This window comes from Lotus japonicus, chromosome 3 (assembly GCF_012489685.1).
Source record: "Lotus japonicus ecotype B-129 chromosome 3, LjGifu_v1.2".
Lineage (NCBI taxonomy): Eukaryota > Viridiplantae > Streptophyta > Magnoliopsida > Fabales > Fabaceae > Lotus > Lotus japonicus.
The window spans coordinates 29,777,477-29,802,474 of NC_080043.1; the positions used below are offsets into that span (position 1 = coordinate 29,777,477).

Below are 24,998 nucleotides of genomic sequence, written 5' to 3' on the forward strand. Positions count from 1 at the left end.
AGAGAAACCTTAATCATAGGCAAAATTCAAAGATGTAAAGAATCATTCTTATGTACAGATAGAGCAGCAACATGCTTAGGCAACCAGAGTGATATACCCTGTGCAAAATCAATAAAGCAAAATGAAATCTATGATGGAATAAAGATCTTGTGACTTTTTTTAATCTTTCACTATCCTTATTCCTTTACGTCTTTGGGCTTTGCAAGGCTAGGGACAACCTTTTCCAGTTTTGGAAACAAACCAGAACTCTGGCTATATATTTATACTCAATGTTTGGGGTTGAGTTATATTATCATAGCAGAGTTGCTGGTGTTCTTCATTGGGTTACCAAAACAAAGCTGGTCTCATCAAAGCTCGCAAAACCGTGAACCCGACATGTGTGCAGGTCTCTTTTTTTCATTGTTTTAATTGAGAAACTAATATATAATTGAGTGTTGTATTTACCATCATCAATTTCCAGTAACTTTCATTTGACACACCTTCCTTCTGTCTCTCCATATGTGCAGTGAATCCCTTTAATTATTGACAGAAATTGATGTCTCCTTGAAAAGCCTTTCAGAACACCAGAATTAAAAGGAAGTTAAATCATGATTTTCACCTTGGCAATACATATAGGCAAGCTAAATCATTTGTTGATTTTCATAAGAACTAAGAAAAGATGGGAAGTAAAAGCAGTGAAGGAGATTTTGCAGAGGGAGTCTTCATAAATAAGGAATGATGTAGGAATGTAGAAGGAATAACAACTAAACCAGAGCATCGTGATTTCTCATACTGTCCTTTTTGCTTTCAATCTCTTAACATCAGTTTTGCTTTCAAGCTCTTGGGAAAATCTATTCATGGTTTTGAAGAAGCAATATGGTATCTTATGGCTTTGGGGATATAGAAGATCTTTATACAGAATCCAGCACAAGAAATATAATCTTAATTTGTAGATCCAATTTTAGCATGAGTTAGTTTTGATGCAGCTGGTAGGGGATCTTAATTGGTTTATCATGTAATTGACATTTTGAGTTTTGGGTTTTCATAGAATTAATCATATAGGGTATAATTGCTTATATGACTTTATTGCTAGATTGTCTTATTCTTAAATGAAATTTGAAATATTTTTGTTAACACATAATTTTAGACTAGACTAACTTGAATGCTACATTTAAAAAATTAAAAAAATCCTACTTATACATTGCAAATTTTAATTTCATGGCTTTACATATTAGTTAGGGAAAAAATAATAGTCAGATGGTTTCAATATTTATAATTAAAAAAATTGCACCATTAAAAATCAAATTGCATAATTTTTTTTTGAAACTAAATTGCATAAATTTAAATGGATGGGACGTTGTACATATCCCATACATATATACTCAATGGTTGGCAATCAAGTGGTGATATCCCCTCAATAGGTTTTTTTTCAACAATGATATATACACAGCTTATGTTTTAAACACTTCATTTTCACCTATTTTTATTTCTATTTCTCTCCTATTATCATCTACTCACATCTTATATTTTCTCTCTCTTACTTTTTCTTTTCTTCCTATCTCTTTCCTCCTCCACCTCTCTCCACCTCATTTTAGAGGTGTGAACATAACATTATTCAGTTTTTTTTTTCATTTATACGATCTATAAGTAATTTAATAATTAATATTATATAAAATTTAATAGTCATAAAACCAGATAAAATTACGTATGAAGCCCCGTGCATCACACGGGTCTCAATCCTAGTTATTAACAAATAATCCAAGTGTAATTTTCCTATTGGGCCGCGCCATGTCACTCCTGTATTTAACCCATGATTTTTTTGCTTGTACCCGAGGAAATGCCTCATTCACAACCAAGAAATTATTGAGGTAGAGATAGAACCTACATGGCTACATGGGAGGGCAAAGTTAAGCCACTGTATGCGATGCGTATTTTGGACATCTGACTCGTGGACGCTATCCAGCAAATGATGATACAAATTTTGCAGATAACACACAATCTGTGCATTAAGGTAAAATGTTTCACTTCAATCGCATCAATTTTTTTTTCTAATATTTCAACAAAAGAATGAATAGAAGCGTATTTGATGTATTTTATAATACTTAAATTAAATCATAATTTGATATATGAGTATGTAGAGCAGTTTCTACTTTCTATCTTATGTTATATTTATATGACAATTATCACACACACATGTATATATATATATATATATATATATATATATATATATATATATATATATATATATGATAATGCTAATTTAACTTATGAGTTAAATCCTTTGTCTATTGGTTTCTTGAGGTCCCTAAGTTGGTAAACATATATACTGCGTACCGGAGACAAAAAGGTAACTTTTTTTTTAAAGCAATATATATATATATATATGAAATGTTGAAAAACAACCCTCACAATAAGAGCACAGTACCTAGCCAGCATACATGACCAAACCTTAAACATAGAAAAAAGCTAATGATACATTTTAGGAAAATTAAACTTAGTGTGGAATCTAATTATTAATCAATTCAAACAACAATCTCGATCATTTATTTAAGCTAAAAGCATTACATGATAAACCACATAGAAATGATTAAACTCGGTGAAGTCTACAACAGAAGACCAGCTCGCCTTTTATTCTTTTTCCTAGTAGCTTATAGTTCCTTGGAAAATTTATCGCGCCTGATTCATCATCCAAACCCTTCTCTTTAACTGATTCTGCAATTAATTAAAAAATAACAACAAAAACCATTACCCTATCAAACATATAGCTAGAGAACCAGATCATGTAAATAAAGGTAGTTCAATTAATATTAGCAATCCATTAAACACAACTTAATAGAGTGTTCATTAAGAGGGATTAAGTTATTTTTAGCCCTATTATTTAGTGTTCATTTTATGTCATACTAATACTAACGAAATTATGTAATGTCAGTAAAAAACGCGCAAGTATTATTGCAATTTTGAAGTTACCTAAGTGATTTTAAAGATATATATGACACAATTTTATTAATAAAAACATGAAAAATAACACAAATATATCAGTAAATAAGATTTCAGAGTCATTAACCGAGGTTACAGCCACTAAGTCCCAAGTACTACTATTAAATGCTCTATTTTTTATTCAGCCCGTGCCATTTGGAAAAAAAAATCAATACAACTCCTTAGTATAATTACTTATTTCAATTTTAACAAACAAACTTGAAAAGTTACTGTTTTCTATCTAAGAAATGCAGTACTGACGGGCCACCACTAGGCGCAAATGCAATTGATCAGTAATCATGACAAATGGGATTGTCTAATCTACATCAGTAAAATATACAGTACGTGTATATGTATATTTTAACTTCTAGAGCAATTACTAATTAGTGACAAAAAAAAGATTTGTAACACATCAGGTTAATAAGATAAGAACATTTGAAGCAAAAACTATTGAATTAGTGGATAGTTTGCATGAAATATTGATTATTCATTATTTTTTGAAAGGTGAAATGAATTCGTGTATATATATTGAGAATTTAAGTGTGAGTTGAAGTTATATACCTGGCACAGTCGATGGAGGTACTGATCTTATAGGGAATGCGAACGTTGCATTTGCCGGGGAGAGACTCAGCATTTCTAAGGTTGATTCCTTGGACTCTAGCAGCAGCAGACTTCAAGCAGTTGCAAGCGGTGCGGCGGTCCACGGTGGTCCTCGCCGCATTCGCAATGCTCCTAATTCCGTTGCAGCATCGCGGAGGAACAGGGCCGCCGCGCTGGAGATAGCTCACGCAGGGTATGAGACTGCTCGCGATTTGCCCGCACGTGATGGCATGTACGGCGTGCGGTGTGCATGCCACCAAAGCCATGCACACAAGAACCATGCATGCCAACTTGGGGTTAGCCATTTCTCAAAAGTTTGTATATATGGAAATTAAAAGTAAATGTTTATGTTTGGTGATTATGAGTGTATGAGTGTGTGTGAGGTTAAGTGAGAGTGAGCGGGTGTTTATATAGTGATCTTGAAGAGGGTTGGGTTTGGTGGTGGTTGTGTTGTATTCAATGCTTGTTCATCTCGAGAGACTTGGGATATGGGCTTTCTGTATGGTATTTACTCTGCTTCTATTTGGAGTTTTCAATTTATGAACGGGACGGCACCGCATGGATATTTCTTGAAGAATATTTAGAACTTCAATTGAATGAAGAGCTTCTATTTTTTTAGCTTGTTTTCTGTAAATGATGCGTGATACTCACTCGTCCGTTTTTTTATAAGTTACTCCATCGTTTTCAAAATGTAAGTTGTTTTAGAATTTATATTATATTTTAAAATATAAGTTGTTTTGCAAACCAAAGCATTTTTTTTCTCTTTCTTCCTCATATACCCTCAAATATTATATCTTTTAATTATCACCTCTAATTTTCACCTATCACAACTCTCAATATGCACTTAACCAATAATAACATGTCTCTCCTTAATGTAACACAACTTTAATGCTTTGTTTGGTAGAGAAGAGAGAGATAGAGAAGAGAGTAGGGAAGAAAGAAGTTGAATAGAGAGAAATAAGTGAGAAATATAGTGGATTTAGAGGTTGTTTGGTATGATAGAGATAAAAGAGAGATAGAAGAGAAAGAATGACGTGTAAAGTTATATTTTGGGTAAAAGTACATTTTCTCTTAACATATATAATATTAAAAATAGAGATAGTGATAACTTTAAGGGCAAAATAGAAAAGAAGAAAAAGTAGCATCAACTTTATTGATTTCTCTTTAGAGAATCCAAAAAGCTACCCATCTCTCTCCAGGTTCTTCTCTCCTCTGTATCATTCATCTATCTATATAGATACAATTCAGACTATCTATCTATATAGATACAATTCAGAAGTTTTTACTAGCACTGAATGGATGACGTGCCCCCTTCATATGCAAAGATGGATTTAACTTAATAGTTAGTTAGATTTTCTGGTGTGGACACGTGGATTCACAAATTTTGTTCACAGTATGGGGTGATGGATATGCTACGTGTGAATGCTATGATGACTTGATGACTTCATCCATTTTTATAAATTAAGATAAATTAAGATGTTCATGAGGGTAGTAAATGGGTGTTGTTATGGGATTGGATGCATGGAAACTTCTATATAGATGAGCTCTTGGCTGATGTTCATTGGGGTTAGTAATTGTGCATGTATTCCACGTGTTTCCTTGCATGTTGAGGTTGGACTTTTTTCTGATCCATGTTATGAAAGCATTATAATAGGAAAAATAAAATAACCAGATTATGAGGGACATGTTGTGATTCTGAGAAGGATTTTGGTTACATGTCCGCCTATGAAGGTGGTAGTGCATTATAGGTGTTATAATGAAAATGTTGAAAACATTAAGACGGTGAAAGAATGTGTTCTACTTTTGTCAGAAGAGTTGAAGCAGAGTCAAGAATATTACTGACACTGTGTATGTGAAATGAAGAAATTGTGGTACAATTGTGAAATTATGCATGAGATTCAAATTATAGTTTCCCGCTGAAGCCAGTCAAGTGTTCTATAAATAGCAAGGAGCTGGATGGATTGAGCACATCAAGTTCACAGCAAACATAATTCTGTAGGCTCTCATATAAGTGTGATTTTGGTGTTGATGGCAAAGATGTTTCAGGTTGGTGATGAGGTTTCGAAATTTTTCCAGGAGAAGGAACATTGGAAGATTACGGTGAAAGTGATTAGGAAGTGGTTGGCTGAAGGATTCAAAGGTTCTAATGATATTCTCATGCACCCTTAATGTCCCTCCATATGAATTTTCACTCTGTTTAGGCTTATGTGTTTGCTTCATTTTTTAAAATATGAAGTTCATCTCTCATAATTATAATATGTTCCAGAATGAAATTATAGCTAACAAATGGGCTAAAACTGAGGTCGTATTTTTTTCTTCACATGCATGGTTTAAATTAAAACTCTATCACCAAATGGATTCTGAAGTCTACACACATCTAAATGCATATGGTTAAGCATTTTATTGTACCATCAAGATATCTACTGAGCATGTCCAATATGATCAGGTTGCCCTAATGCTTTCAGGGATGGGATCATCGAGTGATGTTTTCAGATCAATGGTAAGAATTACTCACTGTCACGGACTACAGTACAGGCTCATTTATTTGTTTAGGTTTGTTTACTCCACTAAGGCACATGAATTACTGCATTCTCAATCATAGAACTATTTCCTCTCATTTAGAAAGTGAATTAGTATTGTTTCCTCTTCCTCTCAATTATATTTACCATGTACTTGTTGTCACTACTTGAATGACTAAATGCTTCTCACAAGCCTTATTATCTATTAGTAAAAATTGGGAAAGAAAGATAAGACATCATAAGTCAGTTTTCTTAGTGGCTTTTCTCATTTATATAAATTGGAAACAAATACCTTAAATATCTTAATGCTTCTCACCGGTCTCTTATTCTCGCAGGCATCTTCTACATGGTAGATGGCAAGCAAGAATTGCCTGTGTTGCTGGTAACAAAGACCTTTTCGTAAGCACCGTTGCAAGTTAGTCCCCAATGTTCTTTATGATTACTACCAGAAAATCGCTGTTTAGCGACGAATTTAGCGACCGAAATATTTCGGTCACTAATAGCGACCGAGTTTGCGACGGAATTCTTGATATTTTGGTCATACTTCAAGTTTGACTTATTAGCGACCGATTTAGCGACTGATTATTTAGCGACGGACATTTCTGTCGCTAAATTTGTAGAATAAAAATAATAAAAAGATGTAGCGACTGAATTAGCGACAGATTGTGTTAGCGACCGAAAAATCCGTCGCTATTAGCGACTGAATTAGCAACGGTTATATTAGCGACCGACATTACCGTCGCCAAAAAGTATAGCAAAAATAATAAACAAAGTAGCGACGGTATTAGCAACTGAATATTTAGCGACTAATATATCCGTCGCTATTAGCTACTGATTTAGCGACGGCTAAATTAGCGACCGGAGTTTCCGTCGCTAAAAAGTATAATAAATATAATACACAAAGTATCCTTTGAAAAATTGTAATGCCTTGGATTCGAACCCATGATCCACAGCTATAATAGCCAAGACTTGCCAGTTGAGCTATTTAACTTCCTTTGTTGTGTTTGCGTTAAATATATATATTAATGAATAAAATGTAACCCTAATCTTATCAAAACTCATTGTCAATCTACCAAATCAGACCCTCTGCTTCTCAACTCTCTCTCGCTCACTCTCTTCTCGAAGCCGCGCGAACCTCCATCGTTAGGGTTTGATGACCCTAGTTTAGTAGTGTTTTTAGGGTCATTTCTTAGTTTGTTTTGAGTCTTTTTGTTGAGTCTCATGTAGTGTTTCATGCATTCTCATGCATTTTTATCTTTATTTGTGTTTCTACTTTGTTTTGGTAATTTCATAGTTTTATAGGGACCTTTCATGCATTTTAAGTAAGTTTAAGACTTGCATATCTTTTCTACTTGAATTGAGGGTCTTTTGTGCTAATAAACTCTTGGAAATCCTAGATATTTTCCTTGCTTTGTTCCCAAGCAGCTAGGTATGAAAACTGATGAAGAAAGAAGGTCAAAAGGCTTGGAAAATTGAAGGGAGGCTTAAAGGGGAGTTAAGAAGAAGGTCAAGAGGCTTTCTAGCATGTAGAGAGCGCTCAGGCGCTCGTGTTGAGCGCCTGAGCGCCAATTGATTCGCTGTTTACATGATGCTAGAAAGGAATTGGCGCCTGAGCGCTCCTGTTGAGCGCCTGAGCGCCAATTACCTCCAGAGGCTGCTTTTTCCACTTGGAATTGGCGCTCAGGCGCTCTGAATTGGCGCCTGAGCGCCCAGACTCGACCTGTTTGCCTATAAATAGGCTTTTTGTCATTTCTTTTGTAACTTTTGTCATTTCTATACATCCCTAAATAAGTTAGAAGTAGGGTTAGGCTCTGGAGCTTGAGGAGAAGCATTCTCCAAGTCCATGTTCCAGGTTTTATCCTTCTTTTCTTGTATGGATTCCATAGCCATGCTTGGCTAAAACCCCTTTTGTTTTGGGTTCTTTGTAAGACTTTGGATGTTTTAGCTTTCATTCCTTTTCTATTCATGTTGTTCTGAGTAAACCCTTGAATCTCACTCCTATGCTTTATCTCTCAAGCTTGAATGCATGCTAGCTTTTTACTTTTCTATAATCATAACGATAGTTTGTTATAGAATTGGGACTTGTTGTGAGATTACCTCTTCTATACTTGCTGCTAGGAATAGAGGAAGGGTTGAGGTTTGTTGGCCTGAATTGCATGCTTAGTGCTTCTAACAAATGTTTAGGTTATCAAGGAATTGAATCTATCTTTTGATTAGAAAGGGTTTTCTTTACGAGGCATCGATAGATGACTATCTAGGCTAGAACATCAAGGAGAGACTCAGGATTAATTGAATAGGAAGGTTTGCTAAAACTGAATTTGTTGAGCAAGAACCCAAGGCAATCTCATCTCTGAATTTCAATCGCTTTTTTACTTGATCACTTGTCTTTTTACAAACTCAAGAAACAACCAATCATTAAACTGAATTTTATTTGCTTTCCAACCTTGAACTTGATTCTTAAACCGAATTCGCATTCCAATTCCCTGTGGTTCGATAAATTAAAACCGGGTAGATTCTGTACACTTGCAGAAGAACCAACAGGGTTCCTCTTTATCTTGGTATGAGTTTACTTTTTGGCTCTCTTTACTCTCGCATCCTGCTCTCGCTCACTCTCTTCTCTTACAGGTCACGAATAGAAAGAGGAAAAGGTCGAGGAGGATGAGGATGAGGGATTCGATGATGTAAGTAAATCCTATTTCTTACAAATCCACTCTTATGCTTGGAAACTCTGTGACTTGAAGTGTTGATCTGTAACTTGAACTGATACATAATTCTTGCTATTTGTGTGACTGGGGTCTCCTTGTTATAACTTGCCTTTCTTTTCATTCAAACACCATGTTTTGTTGGGGAGAAATTCAACATAAGAAAACTAGTGAAGAACACCTCTTGATTTGATTGACACTGTTTGTATAAGACTTGACTTTTAGTTGGAAATTGTCTCTCAACAAGAGGTACAAAGTGTATCAAATAGTTTCTGGTTTCAAATTTATTTTGCATCAATTTTGCCTTAGTGTGTCAAGGTACAACTACATGGGCTTCTTCTATCAAGTGTTTGAAACTAAACCCCACATCAGGCAATAAGAAATTCAGTTTGCAGACATTCTTTCACAAAGCCAAATACATCCACAATAATTCATAAACTTCACTCTAAATTTGCATAAACTTCACAATAGACTAGTTAATTACATTTGTGGCTGTTTTGTTTGTAGTTTCAGGGCCTGATTGCTATCCTTGGAGGGGCTATGTTTGGTTAACTATTTGTGTGGCAGCTTGATGAGTTTCTTTTTTTCTTTTCTGTCATGGGAATTGAACCTGGTTAACTATATTGGATTACATCATGGGCTGGGTATTAAGTTGCAGCACTGAAACACGTATAATTCTATTGTGCTCTCATGTCCAAAGACTATGTTTGCTTCTGTTGGTGGCATATACTTTTGGGGGCTTGTTACTGATGCAGTTTGGGTGAGTTTATTAATTTTAGGCTCAAGTGTATTATATCATCTTTGCTTATCAAATAAAACTTGCAGTTAGTGGGGGACTTGGATTGAACATTCATGTTATTTCATTTTCTTGCTTTTTTGTAAGTTTGTAATATCTCAGATTCTCATTGGTTCTAATACATAAAGTAAATATTTTAATAAGCACTAACTTAGTGAGTTTGGTTAAAAGGAAAAATAGGGAACCATGCATATAGTCTTCAATGATGGGATAAGTTCTCTTTCCTCTAAACTATGCTTGTGTTTACAGGTTTTTTGGTGGATGAGAGTATGAATGAGTTGCAAACTCATTTACATGGTTTTTAAATTTCTCCCGCAAATGGTCACTTGTTGATGCTCTTAAGTCAAATACTTTGATCTTTTGCCTAAGGTATGCTATTTAAGTTCTTAACATTGGATGTGTAATGCTAGTTTGTTTGTGTTGTCATGGATTGAATGTTGTATGAACTAATGTCATCAATGGTTGTTAGATGGAGTGTAAATATGTTGTACATAATATTCCATGCTTCATTATATGACAGAATATGGACATCCGTCAAATTCGCGGTTGGATGTATAATAGAATCATACCTAGCCAACGGGAGCATACAAGTGCATTTTTGAATGGACTAATTGAATTTATTGCTCTTGCATGCCAAAAAGCAGCAGACTTGACTAGTGGAGAGATTAGATGTCCTTGCACTAGATGTAGAAATCTCAAGTACTTAGATCCCGAAGAGGTTGAAGTTCATCTTTGTAGGTGGGGATTTATATCAAATTATTGGTATTGGACATGTCATGGAGAAAATGATCCAACTTTATGCACAACATTTAATACTTGTCCAAGTACTAGTGGCACTGCACAAGAGGGTCATAGATTTGAAAACATGGTTTACGATGCGTTTGATCCACAATTTAGAATGCATCCTATTCAACAAATAGAGGAGTCTCCAAATAAAGATGCTCAAGAGTTTTATGATTTACTACATGCAGCGCAGAAGCCATTGTGGCCAGGTTGTACTAATCATACAGAATTTATGGATTCAACCCTTCTCCAATAGACTTGTTTCGCACTACACATCAACACAAGGATGGCACATTTGTGGATAAGAAATTAGAGCATGTAGATGTATGATATGCTAAACTCTTCTTTAATTTAGTATACATGAATTGCATTGAACTAGTCTATGAGACAAATATTTATGGATTGGTTGAGCTCTTGTAACATATTTTAGTGTTTTTGTCTTTGTTGCTCATACAAGGATGTGCTTGAAATTATGGTAAATGTAAGTTAGGTATTGTAAAAGAGAATTTATGGTTGATTTTATTGTAACCAATTCTTGCTAACAGGGTGCATATGTGCGTGAAATGGAAGATAGGACGCAAAGAGCATCTGAGCAAAATCTTCCTCCGCCAAATGAGCTAGATGTGTGGCGTGACGTGGCTGGCGTTAAAAAGGATAGAATATATGGGTTGGGATTGGAGTCCACTGTTATCAATAAACAATATCATGGCTCATGTTCTTCATCAACTGAATGGGTAAGAAGATCAGAATTTGATCAATTGAGAAACACTATGGAGGAGACTCAAAGAATGGTAAAACAAATGATGGAAGAAATGATGCAACAACCACCTATGCAAACTCCAAATCAAGAGGAGTTAGAAACTGAGGAGTCAGAGAGTGAGGAGGATCTTGGTGGTTTTCCATGAAAACTTTGTCAAGCTTTGTTTCTATATTTAATGTAATAGACTATGTTTAATGTAAAAGTAATCTACTAGACTAGTTTAAGTAGGTCATGGTATACTTTTTGTAATGATTCAGTAATGAATTTAGGTGGATATGTTAAGATTGTGTGTTTTGTGATGATTATGGTTATATTCATATTTTTAACACTAAAAAAATTTGTTACAAAACTGTTTATTTTTGTCAATTTTATACATATTTCCGTCACTGAAGTCATCACTAACTTTCTAAATCTGTTGCTAATTCCGTCGCTATATTATAGCTGAAGTCGTCGCTAAATCGGTCGCTAAATTTTGTCGCTAAATCAGTCGCTAAAGTCCGTCGCTAAATCAGTCGCTTCATTCCGTCGCTAAATCAGTTGCTACAAGTCCGTCGCTATATAGGTCGCTAAATCCTGTCGCTAAATCGGTTGCTAAATTCCGTCGCTAAATCAGTCGCTAAATTCGGTCGCTAATTCGGTCGCTAAAATTCGGTCGCTATATGAGTCGCTATATCGGTGGCTAATTCGGTCGCAACGTTTAGCGACGAGTGAAATAGCAACCAGCAAAGATCGGTCGCAAAATCGGTCGCTAACTGTTTTAGCGACCGATTTAGGCCATTTAGCGACCGATTTGGTCCGTCGCTAAATGACTGTTTTCTGGTAGTGATTGGATCAGTTAATTTGCTTCAAGTTTCTTTGTTGTATTTAGTTATAGTGAAAATTTGTGTTGTCCAGAAAAAGAAACTAGAAAATTGTGTTTTTGTTGTCCTAACTCCTGACATTCTTTGAGTGGTAGATTTCGAGTTGAATTCATGTGAAATTTGCTCCTTTTATTGGTGCTCTAGCTGGAAAAAGAGGCCTTAATATTTCTTGATTCTCTAATGTGTCACTCTTGACCTTGCTTTTGATGACAGACCATCCTGATCTTTCTACAGCCAGTATAGTCATTTTTGGCATAGAGTCTTTATCCATAAGTGCTGAGGGAAATCTTGACTTTTTTTGCTTGCCTGAAGAACAACTCTTATCAGCTTCAACAAAGGATTAAAATTGTTGAGCTAGACAAATTTTCTCAAGGCCTGGTGTTAAAGAGAATATTAGCTTTGACCCTCACTTCATGGTTTGGTCACGGATAGAGAGGTCACAAGGTCCAAGTCAGGTTATGATCATGGAGGTTGTTGGGTTCTATGTTCAGGATAAGGTCATTAGGTGTAAAGCTATGCAGGCACAAATCTAGCACTCTAAAGAATAATGGAATTTGGAAATAGGTTGTTTTTACACTTCATCTTATTAAAACCTTTTATTAGACTCTCTCTCTGCTTCAAATTTGTAACTTCCTAAATGCATGTGATGATGTACTTGAAACTTACTATGATTGAGTCTTTTGCCACTTGCATCACTAAGTTTTCTATAATGCCTAGACATGGTTGATTCATCAGTTATATATTGTATTGGTGAGCTTATAGTGTATCTCTATTACCGACATCTTTTATGAGATACTCTTTGAGCCAATTTGAAATTGTTGTGGATTATGTGAATCCAAGTCGTTTATGTTCTTCAATATTATCAAAATGAATAATCACGGTTGAAGTTACTTTTTTGTTTTTATGGTTTTTGTTTAATGAACTTATTTTGCTGTAATATACCTTAAATCAGTTGCACCTGACCTTCGTTAGGGGAGAAATTTACTTCTTTTCCCTAAATTCAATCCATAATTTATATTTATTTATGTTTAAAGAAAAAATTTAATAGAACTTAAACACTTTTTTATTTTTTTATGTTTAAATTAGGTTAAAAAGTTTTCAACGGTGAGGAATATTCTACATGACTATGCTTTCATGTTAAAATAGGGAGGAATAATTTACTTGATGAATGCTCTGACGGGGAGGAACATTTTACATTAAATTATTTTCATGTACAAATTAATATAAACACAAATTTTAATAAAATTTCACAACTTTAATTTCATGTTAAAAGTGCATTGTATAATAATATAGTCCACTTTAATTTTTCTACAAATTACAGGGTAAAAGCTCTTACGTGGAGTAACGTTTTACAAAAATATATTTTCTTGTTAAAAAAAATTCATAGGGCATTTTCATAATTTCTTATTAATAAAAGAAATAATTGCATGTATATAAAACTATGAAAATTTGATGGTGAAACATGTAGTACGAGAATGTAAAATTAGTAATATTATTTATAATTAAATTTTTACAATAAAAAGGTCAGTCGGTATGGGTATTTTACATGAAAATATTTCATATTATAACTAATATAAAAATAAACATGTCAGAATGTGGAGATCATGCCAATTTACTACATCATAACTTATAATTTCTTGATGGACATAATTTTGAAAGACAAACAATGTTCAACACGATACCGATGTTAATATAAATGTTGATGCATGAGTTCGGGCTTAGTCAGGTATAAATAGTAAGTTAACAATGTAACATAAGCAAGACAAGGTCGTGGGTTGTTTCTCATGTGTGATAGGTGTGCGACGGGCTTATGGAGTGGAAGTTGTAGCCATTTTTCACGCTTTATATTGTACACTTATTCCATTAGGTTTTTTTTTTTGGAAAACACATATTCCATAAGGTTGATCAAGCAATTATGATAGTTAAGTGTTTCATATTTATAATAATATAGAACATGATAATTAACAAACCATTAACGGTTATGGTGCTCGTGCATAGCACGGGTACAAAATCTAGCTTGGAATTGTTATCCTGCAACGCTTCCAGATCTAAAAATATTAGGTTAGCCTATAATACGTATTTTCATAATCTTTTAAATAATTGAGGAATAAACTTACATAAAAACATTAAATTTGGATAGTGAAAATATGTTATGGAGAGATTAGAAAATATGAACATATCACATCGACATTTATTTAGGTTTAATTATATTGTCAAAAGCTCACACGAGGGTGAACAGTTTACATGAAAATTATTTTATGTTAAAACTAATAAAAAATAAATTTTAAAATAATGTAAGTACTTTTTTCATATCTTTTCAAAAATTAGAAGTAAGTATATATAAAAGCATGAAAATTGATAGTGAAAATTATGATGATTAAAAAATATTCATGTAAAAATATAGTCTATATTTATTTGTGTTTAAACCTTAAATTGAAGAAAAAACCCTCACACGGGGAGGAACATGTTACATGAAATAATTTGTTAAAATTAATAAAAAAAAATTAATACAACTTAAACACCTTTTTATTTTTTATGAATAAATTATAGGTAAAAAGTTTTCACGATGAGGTATATTATACATGAAAATACTTTCATTTTAAAACGGGGAAGAACATTTTACAAGAACGGGGAGAAAAAATCACAGAAGAAATTAAACATCGGTGAAGAACCCAGTGGCAATGTGGTCTTAGAAGATCTAGTTCGGAACATTTTCAATGTCCATTTTAATTAGGCTTAAATACTCTGGAAGTCCTTGAAATTGTCCCCCCGTATGAAAATAAGTCCCTGAAATTTTTTTTCCGATTCCAAATCCTTGAAATTATTTTTTTAATCATAATAGGTCCCTACTCGTGTTTCCAGCCTATGTGGCTTAATTTTTGCTGAGTCAATTATTCCACGTGGCTTTTATATATTTTTTAAAAATACACATGGATTAAAAAAATAACATTAAACATTTAAAAAATAAAATTTTAATGTAATTAACCCTAAATCCCTAAATCTAATTAAACTTAAATGTTTAATTTTATTTTTTTAAATGTTTAATTTTATTTTTTTAAATGTTTAATATTATTATTTTTAATCCATGTGTATTTAAAAAAAATATAAAAGTCACGTGGAATAATTGACTCAGCAAAAATTAAGCCACATAGGCTGGAAACACGAGTAGGGACCTATTCTGATTAAAAAAAATTCAGGGATTGGGAATCGAAATTTTTTTTTTCAGTGACTTATTTTCGTACGGGAGACAATTTCAGGGACCTCTAGAGTATTTAAGCCTTTTAATTATCACAAAGGTCAACCAATTTTCAGTGACAATATTACAAAACTGAGGGAAGACCATGTAATGCAAAGAACTTTGATTATTGGATTTATTTATCAAGAAAATTTTATAGTTAACAAATTTTTTTATGTGAATCTCAATCAAATTCAATATAGAATTCGATCTGGTCAAGTTGTGTTTGATATTGCAGATCCAAGTACTTTTAAGGGCTAATATGGTATCTGATGACAAGGGGAATGACAGGATAATTCATTTAATTAGCAATGATAAATCTACTGATGAAGATGAAGGTGAAATAGATGGGTGTTATATCAATTAGTAGTAATATGTCAATCATATTTGGTTAAAACAAAACATTATACATATACCTATGCTTTATTAATTTGTACAAGTTTATGTAGTGAATTAATATACTTTTTTTTGAACGTGTAGTGAATTAATATACTTTTTTTTTGACATAATAGTGAATTAATATACTTACTTGTGAGTTATAACAATTTTTTTTTTAATTTCCTATCTAGACATATGCAATATTATATAGCGTAGAAAATTTTAATCTACACTGATGGGCTTAATTCCACTTTGGGCCTTGATGTTTCACAAATGTGCGGTTTGCTTCCACTGTGTTTAAAAGGTGCGATCAACATCCCTCATGATTCTAGAAGGATCTATTGATGCCCTTACGTTAAGTTACGTTAGTTGACTAAAACGGAACTCGCTGACGGTGCATTTATTATATATATATTTTTTAAAACAGAATTATGAAATTCATTAATTCTGAAAAGACAAATTAGTGACGGAAATAATCCGTTACAAACTTAATTAACTTCGTCACAAAATTGATCTTCATCTTCCTCAACTGACCTCTCAAAAGTCAAAACAAAAACCAAACACCATAAGTAGGAGAGGATTGAGAGAAGAGGATGGGAAAAGGATGCTATCAATGCAGAGAAGGGGGCGACATTAGTTTTTGCCATCAAACGTCCCTTCCTTTATCATTTGATTCTTCATCCATGTGCTTCTTCATCAAAAAAGTAGAAGACGTTGTGGATCTGGGTCTGGAAGGAGAAGAAGAAGTTAACCAAGAGAGGCTAAGAAGAGGTTGTGCAACCGCAACCGCGTTCTTTCTTCCAACAAGCTGATCTGTACACCTCCGCCGCGGCGCTCGGGGTTGGACCGTCAGGGATGAGCAGCGACGGAGGTGGAGAAGAAGGGGCGAGCTGTCAGGACTACTGTGGTTCTGGATCGGGCTCGACCATTGAACTCCGATCTGGGTTCGAACGGTGCGGTGGAGGTCGGAGTACGACGTCACGCGGGGATGATCGACGGTTGAAGTACCCAAACCCCATCATCTTCTCCTTTCGATCAACCTCGACCCACCCACCAGATCTCCAGCGAGATGTGAAGAAATTAAGCTCTCATCATTGGAAGGAGAGCAGTAAACCTTCATCTTCTCCTTCCTTCAAGAATCGTTCTTAATCTCCATTAATCGATTAAGCTTTTGAGAAAGTTAATGGGTGAGAGCTATTACAGTTAATTGCATATTAAAGGAATTGATTTTTACAGCAGTTGCAAATTTGGGTTTGTGTTCAAAGAAGTAGAATCTGGGTTTTATGGGTGGGGGTTGCAAATATGGGGTTTTTTTTTTTTTGATTATGAAGTATTGTTGATTTTTTTTGGATAAACCAAGTAATTATATAAATAAAGAGGCACCAGAGGTGCAAAAGAGTACAAATAAAAGAATACAACAATACCATAGTCAATATTAAAACAAGGGCAGATCAAACCAGAATTGCTCAAAGGTATATCAGCAAAACATATGACAGTGGCAGACTTGGATCAAATAGGATAGGAAATTGTTTCAGGCGTGAGAGACCTTCGATCCTCTTGTCTCCACCCACTGTCCCAGCAAGCAATCCCGCTTCCTTCTCACTGTTTCTACTGTCTGAAATACACATGGTCCTACAAGAACCAATGACCCCAATCTGATTTCGTTGAAAACCAGTAACCTCTGTTAAACACTTTCAATGCAAAGAATTGTTGATGATGTTGATAAGGATGAAGAAAATGCAATTAATTACTTTCAGCTCCGTTTAGTCAACTAACGGAACTTAACGGAAGGGAACATGGGATGCAAACCGCACATTTGTGAAACATCAAGGGCCCAAAGTGGAATTAAGCCAAATAATTATTATGTCTTCAATTATCAAAAAAAAAAAAAACAAAATATAGTATTTTAATATTTAAAAAAAATCCATTGTATAATTATTCCGTGCATAGCACGGGCATCGAGTCTAGTACCAAACAAGGTTGGTATTGCCATCTCTCTTCCAATTCTCTCTTCAGCATCTCTCTCTCTCCCATCTCTATGCTAACAAACATAGTGTAAATAGGGGTATTTTAATTAATATTTATCAATTAATGAGTTCTTAAACAATGTGCACAACCTAAAACAATAAATATTTTGAAACGGAGGGTGTATTTTTTTATAAACAATATTTCTAAATATTACTCGCTTTCTGATATACTTTCTTTTTATAATTATAAAAGTTTAAAATAAATTTGGTGTTCCTTAATATAAGACTTCATACTAATTTTAAGAAAAAAAATATTATTTTTTGTCATATTTACCCATTGCATTTAATAAGATAGAATGGGATAACATTAAAGAGATAGTTGAACATAGTTATTCAATGATGAAAAAGATTAGGGTAAATATGGATGGTTATACTCCCTCCATTCCAGAAAGACTGTTTTGTTATGCACTTTTCAAATATTCGAAAATGTTTTTTATTTTAAAAAGTCAATGCATTTTTTCTATTTTTTTTTCACCTATACCCTCATTTAATAATTTTTTTTTGTCTCTTATCACCTTTATTAGCCAACCACAACTTTTCCTATTAAGTCTATCTAAGTAGAATTTAATAGCTACACATGATATATACTAGTAAAATTAAAAAAGGGTAAATCTCCTAATTATACTATCAATGATTGTCATATTAGTCTTTGTGCCACAACTATAAACAATAATTTTAATTTTGTGAAACGGAAGAAGTATTTATTAATTTTTTAAAATATACACTCATATATAATATGAAATAGATAGTAAATTTTTTGAATAATAACTCGGAAAGACAAATTCAGAAGGCATTAAGTGACAGTATTCTAAACAATATAATAATTATTTATTGATCATAATAACTACTTTTCTTAATTTAAGTGAATTATTGTTTTTTATAGGTAAGAGTGAAATTAAGGGAGAGTATATAGGCAGGGGTGGAGGGACGAGGTGGCTCACCAGTGCCTCTGCGTCACTCTTATTTTCAATTTTCATTTGCGTATGATGATGTAGATTTTTCTTAAGGCCCTGATCCTAAAATTAATATAAAGCTGGAAGTATAAAGCTGAAAATAACCTGCTACTATAGCAACCACCCCGGTAAAAACCCCAAAAGCACGAAAACGTGCTTAAAAAAACCATTCATAAACCTACTGTCTACCCCACTGGATAAGCCCCCATTGAAATTGAAAAACGACTAACAAGTCGCTCGCCACAAAAAGGGACCCAAACAACCAAGCAAACCAAAGACCCGCCAACAAAAACCCAACTAGACGCTATAGAGCAGTGTCCAAGAACCTGAACTAAGAACAGAAAGAAACTACTAGAGAAAATATGAACAACAACACATGGCAGCACCTTTTGATCCTCAGCACAATTACATTGATATGTTTGACAATTAAACTAATTTATACATATAAATAATACTAGTGTTTTTTACCCGTGCGTTACACGGAAAATATGTCTATTGTATTTAATACATTAATTAATATTTTGATTATTAAAAATATATTAAACAACGAATAAAATAGAAAAGTCAGAATTGATGAGTAAAGTGGACATAAAGACTTTTCTTCTAAGCCCGATTGAGACCAAGAGGAACTCGTTTCACATTCTTCGTAAATATGAAGACGATAACACAAATCATAGTATATATAAGGAATAATCAACATATTAATCTTAAAAACAATTAATGTGATAGTAGCACAAATCAGGATTGTGTAAGATATATCATAAAGTATAAAATTATTGTGTTTATTCCAACTAAGTAGGGATGACAATGGGTAGGTACTATAGTACCATCTTCATACCCGCGTTTTTAAAAATTACATGTACCTGTCTCCATACTCACGTGGGTAGCATCCGAAGCTCTCTACCTTTAGACAATTCAATGTCATTACAGGAAGCTATCCATCTTTGCCAAAATCTAAATCTATGGATGACAATGAGTCTCAAAATCATAGGGTACCCGCAAAAAATGCCCACTATGGGTAGGGTAAAAAACCGCTAAATGGGTATGAGGTTGAGTATAGATAATTACCCGCAAAAAATAGAGGGTATGGGTGCGGGTATGGACACTATAGTACCCAACCAGCCCATATCCGCACACACATGTTATCATTATTATTATTATTATTATTATTATTATTATTATTATTATTATTATTATTATTATTATTATTTGGGAATATATTAACAAACTAACTTAAGCTATAACTTTCAAACTCACTCTTTTTAAAAAAAAGTTTGGGATATATTAATTAATACTCTAAAAATAAATAATAAATAAATTAAGATAAAATCAAGAAATAAACCACCTAAATCCTAATCAAATCTAAAATTTAAAAATGTCTTTTTTGTAAGATCAAGGTTTGATCAGTGGTTGCATCTCTATGTTTTGATGATTACAATTAAGGTTTGTGATGATGAACAATTGTGGTACCCTAACGTTTGTCTTTTTAAGTTGTGACAAACAGGTTCTGAATCTGACCCAAGCCTATTCGTTCAGAAGAAGAAGAACCAAGGGTTACTAAAAAGAGAGCTCATTATCCTACCATGTTCGTTCTGAACAGTGGCAAATACTTCAGAAGTTCTGAAGATGGAAGCTCTCAAGAAGATCTGAAGAACTCAAGTCAGAAGTTCTGAAGACCAGATATTCCAGTGGAACGGTCCAGAAGCAGAAGACTCAAGTTCTGAAGACTTGCAAGAAGTTGGTTCTGAAGACCCAAGCTATTCTAGCTCTGACGATCAGAAGTTCTGAGGAACTTGTTCAGAAGCAGAAGTTGCATGGTCAGAAGACTCCAAGCTTCAATCTGACGATGATCAGAAGCTTCACCTACATTCATCTGAAGCTCCTTGATCTCAAGTCAACCGGTGAGAGGACAGGTCGCTATCACAGTACAACATCGTACAAGTCTCAGTCTGTCCGCCACCTACCTTGTACAGCCTAGCAGTCTGATATTACAGAATTGCCACTCCAACAGATAAAACCCTAGCAACGGCTACATCACAAGTCTTGGAGTATATAAAGGCTGAAGAAAGAAGAAAGAAGCCAAGAAACTTTGCTGAAAATATTCAACACATACGAACCATTCTCTTAGCATTATTTCTTCACTGTTCTTAAACTTCTGAGTTTACTATTTGCTTGTTAGAAGCACTTATTGTAAACCCGAAACCTTTTACACATTTTGTAAAGTTCATCAAGAGACCAAGGTTGGTCGGATCTTGAGAGGACTGAATCAAGGCTGATTCAGTATTTAGCTAGTCTTAAGAGGATCGGTAGATCAGCTTCTTAAGAGGATACTAGTGAGAAAATCAGTGTATTGTTAGTCACTTAGCAGGTTGCAAAGTGCAGTTGTAACACTCATTGATTTTAGTGGATTGCCTTCATCAGAAGAAGGAAGAAATCACCTTCACAGGTGGACTGGATTAGCTTGAGCTTTTATCTCAAGTGAACCAGGATAAAATACTCGTGTGCTTTACTTCCTATTTTTCAGCACTTAGTTTTTATCTTTGAGTTTTGAAAAAGCTTAAAAGTATACCCGAGATTCAAAAACTCTATTCAACCCCCCCCCCTTTCTAGTGTTTTTCGCACCTTCAATTGACATCAGAGCTCCGGTTCTGATTTTAACACCTAACAGTGTTCAGTGATCCAGAACCTTGTGTGAAAAACAAATCATGGCCCAAGCCAATACTTCCGCTGACAACAACAACAACAACAATCAACTCAGAGCACCAATCTTTGATGGTGAAAAGTTTGAGTACTGGAAAGATAGAATAGAGTGCTATTTCCTTGGCACTGACCCAGATCTCTGGGATATGGTCATTGAAGGCTATACTGATCCCGTAGATGCTTCAGGAGTGAAGATCCCCCGTTCAGAAATGACTGACGCTCAGAAGAAGCGTTTCAAGGATCATCACAAGGCGAAGTCCATGCTATTCAGCTCAATATCATACATTGAGTATGAGAAGATCTCTGACAAAGAAACTGCTAAATCCATTTTTTACTCCTTGGTCATGACACATGAAGGAAATGAAGAGGTCAAGGAAACCAAGGCTCTTGCTCTCATACAACAATATGAGCAGTTTAAGATGGAATCTGGTGAAACCATTGAGGAGATGTACTCAAGGTTTCAAACTCTGATTGCTGGAATCAGAGTGCTAAACAAGGGCTACTCTACTGGTGATCATGTCAAGAAGATTATCAGAAGTTTGCCTAAGGAGTGGAGAGCTTTTGTCACTGCCCTGAAACTCTCCAGGAATTTGAACTCGTTGAAGTTAGAAGAGCTCGTAAGTCATCTCAGAAGCCATGAGATTGAACTCAAAGGAGACAAGCCTCAAAAGAAAGACAAGTCAATTGCTCTTAAGTCAAAGTCTGACAAAGCAAAAGCCTATCAGGCAGAAGAAGAAAATTCATCTGAAGAGCTATCAGATGCGTCTGATGATGAAGAGTTGTCTCTCTTCACAAAGAGGCTAAGCAAACTCTGGAAGAACAGACATAGCAAGGGAAAAGGACCAAAGAGAAGTTCAGGAAGATATGAATCTTCATCTGGTCAGAAGAAATCATCTGGAAAGGAAGTTACTTGCTTCGAGTGCAAGGAATCTGGGCACTACAAGAGTGACTGTCCCAAGCTTAAGAAGGACAAGAGACCTAGAAAAGTCTTCAAGAAGAAAGCCCTCATAACCTTTGATGCAACTGATTCAGAAGAAGCTGAGTCAGAAGAAGATGAAGCTGTGGAGGCTCTAATGGCTACCACTAGCAGAGATGCTGAAGCTTCAGAAGATGATTCAGACTCTGAGAATGATGATGAGGTATTCTCTGACTTTTCTCTATCTGAGCTAATAACTGCCTTATCTGAAATAATGAAGAAACATGATATTTTGCTAAATAAGCATAAAGAGCTTAAAAAGAAGTATGCTGCTAAAACCAGTTCTTCAGAAGTTCATGAGAAGTCAGTCTCTGAACTCATGGATGAAAACTATATTCTTGTCAATGACAATGCTGTTCTTCGTGCTAAAAATGATGTGTTAGAAGATCAACTTGCATCATCTGATGTTAAGTATGAGACAAAATATGAGAAAGCGTTTCAAAAGTTCCTTGCAAAGGGCATAGACAGAAGTCTTATGGCTTCAATGATCTATGGCATGAGCAGAAATGGGAACAGTGGCCTTGGCTACTTTCAATTCATGAAAGATAAGTCATCTGAGCCCAAACGCGAACCATTGCATAAGCATTTCGTTCCCGCTGGCACGGTCATTCCAGAGAAGGTTAAACCAAAGGTGGTGAAACCAAAGGGAAAGTTCAAACTTGACATGTCTAGATACTATACTCAGGTTCCTATGCATTATCCTCCTGTTGCACCCAAAGTTCCAAGAACTTCTGGGAAAACTAACAAGAAAGGACTCAAGATATGGGTACCTAAAACAAAAATTATTCCTGTTGCAGACATCTTATGCAGCTCAGTTAAGACACCTGTCATGGTACCTGGACAGTGGATGCTCGCGACACATGACGGGCACAAGGTCTATATTCCAAGAACTGACACCGCTTAAGTCAGGAGGAGACGTTGGCTTTGGAGGAAACCAGAAGGGAAAAATTATTGGAAAAGGTTCCATAGGAGATGGAAAAATTCCAGTTATCAATGATGTACTTCTGGTGGAAGGATTATTTCACAACTTGCTTTCCATAAGCCAAATTGCTGACAAAGGATACGATGTGATCTTCAATCAAATCGGATGCAAAGCTGTTAGACAGACAGATGGATCTGTTTTATTTTATGGGAAAAGGAAAAATGATATTTACAAAATCAGATCCTCTGAACTGCTATCTCAGAAGGTCAAGTGTCTCATGTCAGTTAATGATGAGCAATGGATCTGGCACAGACGTCTAGGACATGCAAGTCTCAGAAAAATCTCTCAACTTAGCAAGCTAAATCTCGTCAGAGGATTGCCTCGTCTGAAGTACTCATCAGAGGCTCTGTGTGAAGCTTGTCAGAAGGGAAAATTCACCAAGAAGCCTTTTAAAGCAAAGAATGTGGTATCTACAACAAGGCCCCTTGAGCTACTTCACATTGATCTCTTTGGACCAGTGAAAACTGAATCCATTGGAGGAAAGAAGTACGAGTTAGTTATTGTGGATGACTATAGCAGGTGGACATGGGTAAAGTTCCTAAGGCACAAAGATGAAACACATACCGTGTTCACTAACTTCATTACCCAAGTTCAGAAGGAGTTTCAATCTTCTGTGATTACTGTCAGAAGTGATCATGGTGGAGAATTTGAGAACAAAGCTTTTGAAGATTTATTCAACTCTCAAGGAATCTCCCATAACTTCTCTTGTCCTCGCACTCCTCAACAAAATGGAGTAGTTGAGAGAAAGAATAGAACTCTTCAGGAGATGGCTCGCACCATGATGCAAGAATCAAGTATGGCCAAGCACTTCTGGGCAGAAGCAATCAACACTGCTTGCTACATCCAGAACAGAATCTCCATTAGACCAATTCTGGAGAAAACTCTGTATGAGCTATGCAAAGGAAGACAACCTGATATCTCTTACTTCCATCCATTCGGAAGTACTTGCTTCATGCTCAACACTAAGGAGCAATTGGGTAAATTCGATTCTAAAGCTTTAAAATGTTATTTTCTTGGTTATTCTGAAAGATCTAAAGGTTTTAGAATTTATAATATTATTCATCAAACTGTTGAGGAATCCATCCAGATTAGATTTGATGATAAGCTTGGCTCAAAAAAGTCAAAGCTGTTTGAAAGATTTGCAGATTTAAGCATTGACTGTTCAGAAGCAAATCAACCAATGAAAAGCCCAGAGGATGTTGCTCCAGAGACAGAAGCATCTGAAGATTTTCCAACAACTTCTGATCCACTTCAGAAGAAGAAAAGAATAGTTGCTTCTCATCCAGAAGAACTGATCATTGGCAACAAAGATGCTCCCGTCAGAACCAGGTCTGTGCTCAAACCTTCAGAAGAGACTCTTCTGAGTCTGAAGGGATTTGTGTCTCTCATTGAGCCAAAATCAGTTGATGAAGCTCTTGAAGACAAAGGCTGGATTCAAGCAATGCAAGAAGAGCTAGATCAGTTCACCAAGAATGATGTATGGACCTTAATGCCCAAACCCAAAGGTTTCCATGTCATAGGAACCAAGTGGGTATTCAGAAACAAGCTGAATGAAAAAGGAGAAGTAACAAGAAACAAGGCAAGACTGGTAGCTCAAGGCTACAGTCAACAAGAGGGAATTGATTACACTGAGACCTTTGCTCCTGTAGCAAGGCTTGAAGCTATAAGGCTACTGATTTCCTTCTCAGTAAATCACAACATCATTCTCCATCAGATGGATGTCAAAAGTGCCTTCCTCAATGGCTACATTTCAGAAGAAGTGTATGTCA

At 35.0% G+C, this 24,998-nt stretch overlaps 2 protein-coding genes and 1 long non-coding RNA gene across 3 annotated transcripts; 2 read left to right on the forward strand and 1 right to left on the reverse strand.

Moving 5' to 3' along the window:
• Positions 1-26: 26 nt before the first annotated feature.
• Positions 27-3,863, reverse strand: LOC130743919 (non-specific lipid-transfer protein 1-like). The gene is made up of 3 exons (XM_057596133.1): positions 3,520-3,863; positions 2,732-2,747; positions 27-98 (listed from the first exon to the last, which is right to left on the reverse strand). Exons 1-3 carry the CDS (start codon positions 3,861-3,863, stop codon positions 27-29), a joined length of 432 nt encoding a protein of 143 aa, XP_057452116.1.
• Positions 3,864-9,245: 5,382 nt separating this feature from the next.
• On the forward strand, positions 9,246-10,155 carry LOC130748992 (uncharacterized). Its single transcript, XR_009022818.1, has 3 exons — positions 9,246-9,539; positions 9,825-9,944; positions 10,096-10,155. It is a non-coding gene; the product is annotated as an uncharacterized LOC130748992 (long non-coding RNA).
• Positions 10,156-10,440: 285 nt separating this feature from the next.
• LOC130743920 (uncharacterized) lies at positions 10,441-11,386 on the forward strand. Its single transcript, XM_057596134.1, has 3 exons — positions 10,441-10,523; positions 10,586-10,682; positions 10,904-11,386. The coding sequence occupies exons 1-3, from the start codon at positions 10,441-10,443 to the stop codon at positions 11,261-11,263; spliced, it is 540 nt and encodes a 179-aa protein (XP_057452117.1). The 3' UTR covers positions 11,264-11,386.
• Positions 11,387-24,998: the final 13,612 nt, after the last annotated feature.

What these genes read in the sequence shown, in the direction of transcription:
- LOC130743919 (XM_057596133.1), bottom strand. Translation starts at nt 3,863, where the DNA reads ATGGCTAACCCCAAGTTGGCATGCATGGTTCTTGTGTGCATGGCTTTG.
- LOC130743920 (XM_057596134.1), top strand. Translation starts at nt 10,441, where the DNA reads ATGGTTTACGATGCGTTTGATCCACAATTTAGAATGCATCCTATTCAA. An exon ending in CCAAATAAAGATGCTCAAGA is followed by an intron (nt 10,524 to 10,585) that starts GTTTTATGATTT and finishes CTAATCATACAG; the next exon opens with AATTTATGGATTCAACCCTT. An exon ending in AGAAATTAGAGCATGTAGAT is followed by an intron (nt 10,683 to 10,903) that starts GTATGATATGCT and finishes TCTTGCTAACAG; the next exon opens with GGTGCATATGTGCGTGAAAT.